At 39.2% G+C, this 12,166-nt stretch overlaps 1 protein-coding gene across 1 annotated transcript in view; it reads right to left on the bottom strand.

The window, feature by feature from the left end:
* The window catches only part of METTL14 (methyltransferase 14, N6-adenosine-methyltransferase subunit), a 32,250-nt gene extending 22,910 nt beyond the window's left edge, over positions 1-9,340 (bottom strand). The window contains exons 1-3 of the mRNA XM_007172424.2: positions 9,129-9,340; positions 5,177-5,265; positions 1,142-1,229 (exon numbers count right to left, since the gene is read on the bottom strand). Of these exons, the coding sequence (XP_007172486.2) occupies positions 1,142-1,229; positions 5,177-5,265; positions 9,129-9,194 (243 nt within the window). The 5' untranslated portion in view covers positions 9,195-9,340. The remainder of the gene's footprint in view (positions 1-1,141; positions 1,230-5,176; positions 5,266-9,128) is intronic.
* Between the last annotated feature and the right edge of the window lie 2,826 nt (positions 9,341-12,166).

Below are 12,166 nucleotides of genomic sequence, written 5' to 3'. Positions count from 1 at the left end.
CCATGGGGCAACTAAGCCCGTGCACGCGCCCGACAGCTAGAGAGAAGCCCACGCGCAGCAATGAAGAGCCCACATGCCACAACTAAGGCCCGATGCAGCCAAATAAATAAATAATTAATTAAATAAAATACAAATTAAAAAAAAATTTTTTTTAATCTAAAAAACAAAAAAATTGAAGTTTTTGCTTTCCCATCATTAGCTGTAACTAGTTATGTTTATAATATATAAGATAAATGTTTCTTTTTCATTCTCATCAGTAATAATTGTCTATAGCTACTAATTTTGTTGACTAAGTTATCTAGGATTATTCATCTCTGATATAATACCTTAAATATTAGAATTTAGCTCAAATCATGAAAGATACGACCACCAATGGGGCAATTTTATTTCTACTAGATCAAACCATATGAAACTGCTATTTTATAAGTCAAAAATGCTAAAACACCAGAAACTGTATATGGTTTGACCTAATATAATCACAAATAGTTTTTATATAAAAGGATATATCAAATGCAACCAACACACAAGAGAATATTTATGAAATTAATTATACCTAAAGATTTACTGAAACTATTTATTCTCTTCTCTATTGAATATAGTTGTATGACAATTAATTTGAAAAAAATGGAGGTAGGTTTTTTCGTCCTTAACTTTCTTTCTTTTCAACTACATATTGTAATTACAAGTTGAGAAGCTGGGTTTTTGCCTTGGGCCTCTGTCAGAAATGGTTCTACACTGCTGTCTAGCCCATGAGTTCTCAAAATATTTCAATGTGACTATCCTATATTGTTAACATGGAATAATGCAACTCAAAAAAAGACAGTATTGTAGCCTCTCAAAATATGATCGAATTATCCAAAGTTTCTGATATATCTACCTCCTTACTCTTATTTAAGAATGCTATCACCTAGTGCTTACTAGGCATTATGCTAAGTGCTTTATATACATCATCTAATTTAATCCACATACTTCTTGTGTTAAACTGATATAAATGTCTTAATTTACATACACACTACCAACAATTATTCAGTATTCTGTCAAAATTCAGCTTCTGTCAAATTTTGTTTTCCTGGGTAAGACTCTATGGATTGTAAGGACTTATTTTCTTTTTGACCATAAAATTGTCCCATTCTCTACTTGCCTTATATTCTTCCATTTTGTCTTCATCTGTCTCTCCTTCATCCTGATACTTACGTTTTGCATTTGGAGCAGAGGTATCATAGGAAGCCCTGAAAATTAAAACTGAAATATCACTCACAAATATATACAAGATGTATAAATGTATCCATTAATAATATTAAAGAACCAATTATAAAAACAAGGCAGAACAAGGCAAATTTTTCCTGACTAAACAGTATCTATTCACCCAGTTTATAAATCTTAAAAGTATCACAACCTGATGAATAATCTGTACTTTATTTTTATGAGAAAGCAAACAAATAAGAAACTAAGCTTTTATAAAGTATGTATGACAAAAAGAAACTTCTACGTTATGTATCATTCTAATCTGTCTTGAGCAAAACTGATGTTCTATAAAAGACCATAAGGGACTACTACAAGCAACTATATGCCAATAAAATGGACAACCTGGAAGAAATGGACAAATTCTTAGAAAGGTAAAAAATTCCCAGACTGAACCAGGAAGAAACAGAAAATATAAACAGACCAATCACAAGGAATGAAATTGAAACTGTGATTAAAAATCTTCCAACAAACAAAAGTCCAGGACCAGATGGCTTCACAGGTGAATTCTATCAAACATTTAGAGAAGAGCTAACACCCATCCTTCTCAAACTCTTCCAAAAAATTGCAGAGGAAGGAAAACTCCCAAACTCATTCTATGAGGTCACCATCACCCTGATACCAAAACCAGACAAAGATACTACAAAAAAAAAAAAATTACAGACCAATATCACTCATGAATATAGATGCAAAAATCCTCAACAAAATACTAGCAAACAGAATCCAACAACACATTAAAAGGATCATACACCATGATCAAGTGGGATTTATCCCAGGGATGCAAGGATTCTTGAATATATGCAAATCAATCAATGTGATACACCATATCAACAAATTAAAAGAATAAAAACCATATGATCATCTCAATAGATGCAGAAAAAATTCGATAAAAATTTGACAAAATTAACACCCATTTAAGATAAAAACTCTCCAGAACATGGGCATAGAGGGAACCTACCTCAACATAATAAAGGACATATACGACAAACCCACAGCAAACATCATTCTCAATGGTGAAAAACTGAAAGCATTTCCTCTAAGATGAGGAACAAGACAAGGATGTCCACTCTCACCGCTATTATTCAACATAGTTTTGGAAGTCCTAGCCACGGCAATCAGAAAAGAAAAAGAAATAAAAGGAATACAAATCGGAGGGACTTCCCTGGTGGCACAGTGGTTAAGAATCCACCTGCCAATGCAGGGGACACGGGTTCGAGCCCTGGGCCGGGAAGATCCCACATGCCGCAGAGCAACGAAGCCCATGCGCCACAACTACTGAGCCTGCGCTCTAGAGCACACGAGCCACAACTAATGAAGCCCATGTGCCTAGAGCCCATGCTCCGCAACAAGAGAAGCCACCACAATGAGAAGCCCACGCACTGCAATGAAGAGTAGCCCCTGCTCGCCGCAAGTAGAGAAAGCCTGTGCACATCAACGAAGACCCAACACAGCAAAAAATAAATAAATAAATATTTTTTTAAAAAAGGAATACAAATTGGAAAAGAAGAAATAAAACCGTTGCTGTTTGCAGATGACATGATAATATACATAGAAAAATCCTACAGATGCCACCAGAAAACTACTAGAGCTAATCAATGAATTTGGTACAGGATACAAAATTAATGCACAGAAATCTCTGGCATTCCTATACACTAACTACAAAAGATCAGAAAAATAAATTAAGGAAACAATCCCATTTACCAATGCAACAAAAAGAATAAAATACCTAGGAATAAACCTACCTAATGAGGCAAAAGACTTGTACTCACAAAACTATAAAACACTGATGAAAGAAATCAAACATGACACAAACAGATGGAGAGATATACCATGTTCTTGGATCTGAAGAATCAATATGGTGAAAAGGACTATACTACCCAAAGCAATCTACAGATTCAATGCAATCCCTATCAAATTACTAAAGGCATTTTTCACAGAATCAGAACAAAGAATTTTACAATTTATATGGAAACAGAAAAGATGCCAAATAGCCAAAGCAATCTTGAGCAAGAAAAATAGAACTGGAGGAACCAGGCTCCCAACTTCAGACTAAACTACAAAGCTACAGTAATCAAGACAGTATGGTACTGGCACAAAAAAAGAAATATAGATCAGTGGAACAGGATAGAAAGCCCAGAGATAAACCCACACACCTATGGTCACCTTATCTTTGATAAAGGAGGCAAGAATATACAATGGAGAAAAGTCAGCCTCTTCAATAAGTGGTGCTGGGAAAACTGGACACTACATGTAAAAGAATGAGATCAGAACACTACCTAACACCATACACAAAAATAAACTCAAAATGGGTTAAAGACCTAAATGTAAGACTGGACACCATAAAACTCTGAGAGGAAAATGTAGGAAAAACACTCTTTGACATAAATCACAGCAAGATCTTTTTTGACCCACCTCCTAGAGTAATAAAAATAAACAAACAAATGAGACCTAATGAAACTTAAAAGCTTTTGCACAGCAAAGAAAACCATAAACAAGATGAAAAGACAACCCTCAGAATGGGAGAAAATATTTGCAAATGAAGCAACTGACAAAGGATTAATCGCCAAAATATACAAACAACTCAGGCAGCTCAATATCAAAAAAACAGATAACCCAATTGAAAAATGGGTGGAAGACCTAAACAGACATTTCACCAAACAAGACATACAGGTGGCCAAGAGGCACATGAAAAGATGCTCAACATCACTAATTATTAGAGAAATGCAAATCAAAACGACAATGAGGTATCACCTCACACCAGTCAGAATGGCCATCATCAAAAAAATCTATAAACAGTAAATGCTGGAGAGGGTGTGGAGAAAAGGGAACCCTCTGGCACTGTTGGTAGGAATGTAATTTGATACAGCCACTATGGAGAACAGTATGGACATTCATTAAAAAACCAAAAATAGAACTACCATATGACCCAGCAATCCCACTACTGGGCATATACCCTGAGAAAACTATAATTCAAAAAGACACATGCACCCCAATGTTCATTGCAGCACTATTTACAATAGCCAGGTCATGGAAACAACCTAAATGCCCATCAACAGACGAATGGATAAAGAAGATGTGGTACATATATACAGTGGAATATTACTCAGCCATAAAAAGGAATGAAATTGGGTCATTTGTAGAGATGTGGATTGACTTAGAGTCTGTCATACAGAGTGAAGTAAGTCAGAAAGAGAAAAATAAATACCATATATTAACACATATATGTGAAATCTAGAAAATGGTACAGATGAACCTATTTGCAGGGCAGGAATAGAGACAAAGATGTAGAGAATGGATGGGTGGACACAGGGGGCAGAGGGAAGGGGACGGTGGGATGAACTGGGAGATTAGGACTGACATATGTTCACTACCATGTGTAAAACAGATAGCTAGTGGGAACCTGCTGTATAGCACAGGGAGCTCAGCTTGGTGCTCTGTGATGACCTAGATGGGTGGGATAGGAGGGGGTGGGAGGGAGGTCCAAGAGGGAGGGGATATATGTATACATATAGCTGATTCACTTCACTGTACAGCAGAAACTAACACAACACTGTAAAGTAATTACACTCCAATAAAAAAAAATTGATAACTACAACACTGAAAAATTCTAAATGCTTTATGAACTATCAAATCAATACCACTTTTAGGGCAAACTGTGTTTTTTTAATAAGGATTTTAAAAATAAAATTATATATGGCATATAAGCTAACTCCTAGCCTAACATTCCATTTTCTAACTACTTTATAATTGAAAACTTACTGTCTTCAGATAGTAAGTATTTCATAATTCATGAACTAACAATAAAAACCAATGTTTCCTAAATCTATACACTGATGCTTATAACAACACACTTCATACTTAGGATTATTGTTTATTAAAACAGTGATCCTTTCACAAATATTAACGTCACTAAAAAAAAAATTATTCAACTGACCTGCAAGTTTCTCTTGTTTCAGCAATTTCTCTCTGCTCATCTTTGCTATTTAACACAGCACCAATACTGTCAGCACTTTCAGCTCCCAACTGAGAAAAGGCAAAAACCAAAAATTAGATGACAGTGTACTGAATAGCCTTCCTAGTCATTTGTAGCAGCATTTAATACATCAAGTATTAAAAAAACAAAACAAAACCCATAACTACTGCAGCAGGCAAATGGACGAATTACCTTGCAGGAAAAACAGAAAACACCTTGGAGCAAAAAACCATGTTAATTAAGAATGATTTTGCCAGCTGAAAAGTATTTTATGTTTTCAGTTATTTTGAAATTAAAACAATTAACTTGAGCCAATCTTCTACTTTTAAAGCAAATAATAAAACAATTTAGCAGCAGTAGCAATAACAAAACAACAAAAAAAGCAGCTAACATATAGGGTTTATAGTGTGACAGGCACTACATTAAACACTTTGCATACATCGGCTCACGTATTGTACCTTATTTATTCCATGCTGTAATAAATACCTTTTCAGTTTTATTCAAGCCAAGTCTTTATAATGATTATAGGCACAATACTAAACTTTACAAAAACCTGAAACATAGTCATGCAAATTCGGGTTGGCAGTTCGGGAAATTTTGCAAAATACAACAAATGTAAACAAATCACTAGTTGAGATAAGCCTGGCTACACAGTGTGGGATCAATTCATGGAAAACTTTAAAAGCCAAACCAAGAAATATAGAATGCAATTTACAGGCCATGAGGAACCACTTAATATTTTTAAGCACACAAAGGGCATGAGGAAATCTGCATTAAATAATCCCTTAGCTCAAGAAAGGTGAGAAGGCACACTACAATATTAGAGCTGCAAGTCCCCAGCCTTGATCTTTAACAATTACCACTGCCTCTTTAGACTACCCACTTCTTGACTCCCCTAAGGTTTCCTCAATGATAAATCTCTTCCAATATATCAACTGTTCCTGATATTTTAACTCCTCCATAAAATCTTCCTGACCCCTATTCTCTTCAGTCAGAAAACACATTTATTCCCATAGGTGGAATGCTTTCTAACCTTCTTCCCAAGACTGACTCCACTCCCTTCAAATCTCAGATGAGTACATTTCCTCTGAGGGTCCTTCCATGAACACTATATACAGAATAGGTAGCCTCCTTTCCATTATTTTTACCTCCTCATTTCCTCATTAAGATCATAGCACTTAATACATCCTTTTTGTTTTACTTTTATTTATTTGTTTCACGGTCACTATCACAACTTCCAATTTTTTATTTGTACAATTCAATTACTTTATCAGTTTACTTTTGTTTACTTCTCCCCCACTGAAATGTTAGCTCACTGAGGGGAAGAACTCTGTCCTGCTGGTATCTGTATGTTCAGCAGCTACTATAACATCTGACTTATAGTACATGTTTATAAATATGTGAATGAACCAATGAGATTTTCTACCAAGGTGTAAATCAGAATACAATGTTTTACAAGAGAAATGCTTTAAATCAAATTGTGCTTACATATATAATTGTCTTCTCATGCTCCAACATTTTTAAAAAATTGTGGAATGACTGGAGTAACAGACTTTCCATTGTGGTACCACTAAATATATTATTTGAATAATTATGACAATTTGGTATCATTTGAAAGCACGTATAATTTTTTGAAACAAAGCTACAAGTTAAATAAAAACAGGTGTAAATCGTTGATGATAGCATCAATTGCCACAATCATGGTCTGGGCCTATATACTACATCCGATATCTTCATCCAGCAGCCAAAAGTCAGTCAAGCAAATTATACACACTTGAGTTGTGCTCTACTCTGACAGATCATCAACCAACAAAAATTTATTAAAAACTTACTTTGGGCAACAAACAAAGTTAGGATAGAAGATTAAGCCAACAGGAATTAAATGCAAAGACGTTGCACGCAAACTGTTTATATTCTTTATGATGGTTAATAATATACAGTAGTGGACTCAACAGTAAGGAAAATGGATGCTCAGAGGGAGAAGAGCCTAAGCCAGGGAGATCACAATAGGTTTCATCACAAAATTCTGACCTGGGCTGTCACAGAGGATAGACAGAAATCAGAAAGAAAGGACAATTTTTAAAAATCATAAAGTATGTACTGCACAAATCATGTTCTGGAGAGTAATAAACCAGTCTGTCTTGTTCATACAGAGAAAAGTAAGTGAAAGAAAGGCTGAAATTAGTTGGTAAAGTGGAAGTCTGTCATTGATTATATTGTACATCCTTACTTAGGTGGAAAGGTTCCTATCCAACTGTACTAGGAAGCAGCAAGGTGTGTTGAAAAGGCCTAAAACTGCAGCCTGCAAATGCAAAAGGTTTACGGCCTTCAGCATATAACAAATTCCCTGAGCTTTATTTTCTTCATCTATAAGACACAGATAGCATCTGACTGGTATGATCAAATGTAATGTATGTACAAGCGTGGCAGAGTCCTGACACACAGAAAGGACTTAATAAATGGCAGCCATTATTAAATTCTGCGCAGTATGTAAGCTCTCTGAGGGTAGGACCACCTATTATTATTCATAGCTGAATTGCCAATGTCTACAAAAGCTCCTGGCACATAGTAAGACACTCAACCAATCATTGTTTACGACTATTCTGAGTCAAACAGACGTTCGAATTCAAAACTAAAGAGTAAGAATCTTGGTGGTAACAAAGAGCTGCTGAACATTTTTGAAGATAACATAATAGAAACTGGGAAAAGGAAGGCTTGGAAAAGATACCTGATTTGTCTAAAATCATTATGCCAGGAACAGATCTGATTCCAAATGCCCCCCTTTTTTTTGGCCGCGCGTTTGTGGGATGTTAGTTCCCGACCACAGATAGAACCCGGGCCACAGCAGTGAAAGCGCTGAGTCCTAACCACTGGACCACCAGGGAACTCCCTAAACGCCCACATTTTTAACACTGTACCATAAATCTTTTCATCAGATCATAAAAGAGGATAGGTCTCAGATTTCCATGTACTAAAACGAAAATTTATTACTGAAAAAAATAACAGTAAGATGCCTCATCAAGCCTGTGAGCATTTCCCCCATCCCTTTTACCGGTCTGAGTGGCAGAAAGTAAAACACAACCTCTAATTTTAATTAAGCAGAGGTGTGCATCTACATTTTCTGCTTGTGTACTCTACTAATCAAGTGTTAATTTATTCACGCACAAGAAGGAGTGAAGCCAAGATTTGGAAAGACAAACCTGGGTTCAATTTTCTGGCCCAGAGGTGAAGGAGCCGGGGCAAAAATTAACCTCTGGAGCCTCTGTTTCATTATCCGATAAGTGAAGACAATATTACCTATTTCAGAGATTTGTTGTGACCGATGCAGATTAAGAATTCAAACATTAGCTGCGGGTGAGGACAAGGATACCGTACACGACACAGTCGACTGCAATACGCATCATGCAGAATCTAAAATTTACACTCAGGCTACTACCAATGCAGTCGTTAGACACTATCCCAGAGAAAATACTGTAAACCTGGCCCACAATGAAGCCACAATCTCAAGAATCGGGTGCTGATTACGAAGAAAGGCAAGACACAAACCACCATTTAAAAAGTGAACAGAAATTCTGGAGGATAGCAAGTCACTTTTCTTTGCGTGAACTGCGGTAACTTATACACAAAGACCACTGTATTCTCATCATTGAGCCCCACTCGGCGGCCATTCTATAACGGCTGCTGAAGACGAAGCGTGGCGTTCGGTTTAGCACCACCACAATGACCGCGAGGTAAAACAGGAAAAGATTCGGGGTACCCCGGGAGTTGAGAACAAGAAGGTAGGCGGGCGCAGGGATTAAGGTCGCGGGACTAGAAAGGACTGCACCGCGGCCGGTAAGGAGACAGAAAAGGGGGGAGGAGGTAAGAGGCCGGCCGCGCACGCGCATTCGCGATCCCACCCTGGGCCGCGGACCTGCTGCGCGAGAAGCTGTCGCCGTAACTTCTGCCGCTCCCGGATCTCCTGCAAGCGGCTGTCCATGTCCCAACTCTTGTTTTCCACTGCCTCGAAAACTTGGCAATGAGCGGACGAATCCCCGCCCAATTTTTCTTCGGAGACTGTGGAACACAAAATTCTCCAGGAGCTTTAATCGACGTCTGCCCACTCTTTTTTCCTCAATAGGTGTTTCCGGCGCGGCCGGAATTTGGCTCCACCGCTCCCGGAAGTCCCGCCTCCTTCTGGGCGCCCGCGATTTGCCGCTGCCTAGAAGGAGCCTAATGAGGGTCCTGCGATACCGGCGCCAGAGGCGTCTCCGGAGGCTTCGGCCGTCCAGAGCCGGGGCTGCCGGAGCTGTGCGGGCGAATCGCTTGACCCCTCACTTGCCCCTTCCTGGGACTTCAGGCTCCCTTGGTCTGTCAGCACTGTTGCCAAGTGGTGGGCCGTTTGGTTGATTCCCTTTTCCGTTAGTTCCCCAGTTGCCAGTTCTGACGTTTTAAACATTGCCAGATACCCGTTTTTTCGTGAAAGCACTAACGCGAGTCAGATTGCGGGGTTTGAACCCTGGACTGTCGTTTACTAGCTGAGTGGCCTTGGCTAGATAATCAACCTCTATGAGCCTCTAGTTTTCTCATTTGTAAAATGGGAGTGATAAGAGTGCCTACCTCACAGAGTTGTGAAGATTGAAAGAATAAACAGCCAAACACATCCCGCCATGCAAGTGTTCATTAAGCTTTTTATTACCACTTTCCACTTGAGGCAGGGAACAGCAACTGCATCTGCCCGTGCTCTTCTCCACAACTCACTAGACCTTGAGAAGTTTCCTATTTTACCATAATGCATTTCATGGATTCTTTAGAGAGGTGGGAGGGTGATAGTAAAATATGTCTTGGTTCATGTCCTAGAGGTCAGAGGCTACGGGGGCCCTTTTTGTGCTTGTGCATTTGTCTTAGCTGGAAATAACCCTGAGATATGAAAACAAATAGCCTACTGAAATTACCTGCTTGTGGCAGGGGGGCTCAGTGATGATTCTCCTCTCTTCATAGGAAGGCAACAAGGACCAAAGTCTTAAGTTATTACCATTATACACCATATTTGTCATCTTATTCCAAATTCAAAGTAGCAGAAGTAGACTAAGACGTCATGTTGCCCCAAGTTTAATTGGAAATTGTGGCACATACTTACCAACATTAGTAACAGGTCTGTTCTTTGAGAGAGGATTTAATTTTTGAAAATAGTATTAAATCCTCCAGATCAAAAGCAGGTGGGTCAGGCTAGGCCAAAAGTGGGCAGACGAGGCTCTTACTAATTGTCATGTCTTTCTCAAGAACTAGCTCTGAAAGGCAATTTCAAAAGAGGAGTCCTAAAAATCCCTTGAGTAATGGCAGCACTGTTGGAAAAAGTATGTTAACTTCCAAGGGGCCTATACTGTAAAAGACAATCCTAATTTGTACATATGAATTAAAGTGTGTTTCTTTAACAATCAGCTGCATCACCTGCCAGTCAGATAAGTTGAGTACCGATTTGAACCATTTATCAGTGATGTGAATAGACATTTTGTTCACTCAAAAATTTATTATATTTATTGAGCATTTTATATGGCAGACACTGTGATGGACCCTTGAGTCTATCAAAGACCAAAAACCAAATCAGTCAGTTTTTCTTTAGGGAGTTTACTATCTAAAGGAGGAAAAAATGTTTTTCCTGGTAAAGTGTAGTGCAGGTGCTGGTGGTATTTAAGCCCCATACTCACCTAAACTCTGCTCTGTGACGATGGTTGGGCTGGGAGTTTGCAAACTGTAGTTCCCAGCTTTCCTTGTCAGACGGCTTCCTGTAAGATTCTGCCAAGAATTCTGCACAGGCAGAAAATCAGAAGGCGGAACATGGGAAAGCTATTGTTCCTTAGTTCTCTTCCTCTCTGCTTCTGGTATCCAGGGGAGTGGCTGTGCCCTTTACGAAGTCCAGCACCAGCTGCAGCAACCCCTCCTTGGTGGTCCTGTTTTCCCTTTCCCTACACTCACGTGGCATCCCCAAAAGAGCGTTTGCTCTTGGGCTCTGATAATACCACCTCCACCCTCTGTTCTACCAGCTCTAGGACTAGTAGCCACTTCCTGCCGTTAGGAATTTCTGATTTAATCTCACCTTCCCCTTTATGCTCTTCTAGCCGTCAACATTTCTCCATAGCAAATGCTGTCTGTTTAGAATTCCTTATTTGATTTCTGTTTTCTTGCCTGGGACCTGTACTGATGAAGATGCAAATGTGTACTACCTTTAGTATTTACAAAGCCTTTGGAATGCAGCAGAGGGTTGTCCCGGTTTCCACAAAGAAAGGGATATAACTCTGAAATCTGTCTCCCAACCAATGAATTTTAAAATACCAGACCACACCTGTGGAGTACTGTACATGCCTGTCAGTAACATTTGTTCATCACAGCAACGTAAGGACCACTAGGGAATGTGTGTGGTGGGGAGAAGGGGGAGAAGAAATTTAGAAAGTCCCCACATATAATTCATATTCTTTGAAAAAGCAATTTAACTTCTAGGCACTTATTTTAAGGAAGTAATGAGAGATCCACATAACAATGAATGCATCTCCCCTGTTGGGCTGCATCCCATAGGCCTACAAGTCGTGTGCTTGCCCAGCTTCAAGACTAAAGAAAGAGCCCAGAGTCAGCAACACAGACATCAATGCATGCGGGAGACCACACGTCTGAAGCAAAGTCCTGGAGCAAAACCCCACCGTGTGCGGTGGAGGGCAGGCAGAACAAGGTGGCCGTCTTCGCTGTGAAGGGAAGGGAAGGGAGGGAGACTACCAGTTACAGGGGAAATAGAAGTCAGGTGGGCTCATTAGTTACCAGGGAAACCAGTAGAGGGGAATGCCCCTCCCCCGCTTTGATAAGAACGCTAGCTGGGGCCTGGAGCAAGTACAAAGGAAGGTCAGTCATGTGAGTAGGGTGTAGGTGCAGCAGGTGCTGGTCGAGCAGGGGACACACAGAGAGCAAGAGAACAGCCATCTT

Source organism: Balaenoptera acutorostrata, chromosome 5 (genome assembly GCF_949987535.1).
Source record: "Balaenoptera acutorostrata chromosome 5, mBalAcu1.1, whole genome shotgun sequence".
NCBI classification, from domain to species: domain Eukaryota; kingdom Metazoa; phylum Chordata; class Mammalia; order Artiodactyla; family Balaenopteridae; genus Balaenoptera; species Balaenoptera acutorostrata.
Note: the sequence above shows the minus strand (reverse complement) of the source record. Positions and strands in the feature narration are given on the sequence as shown.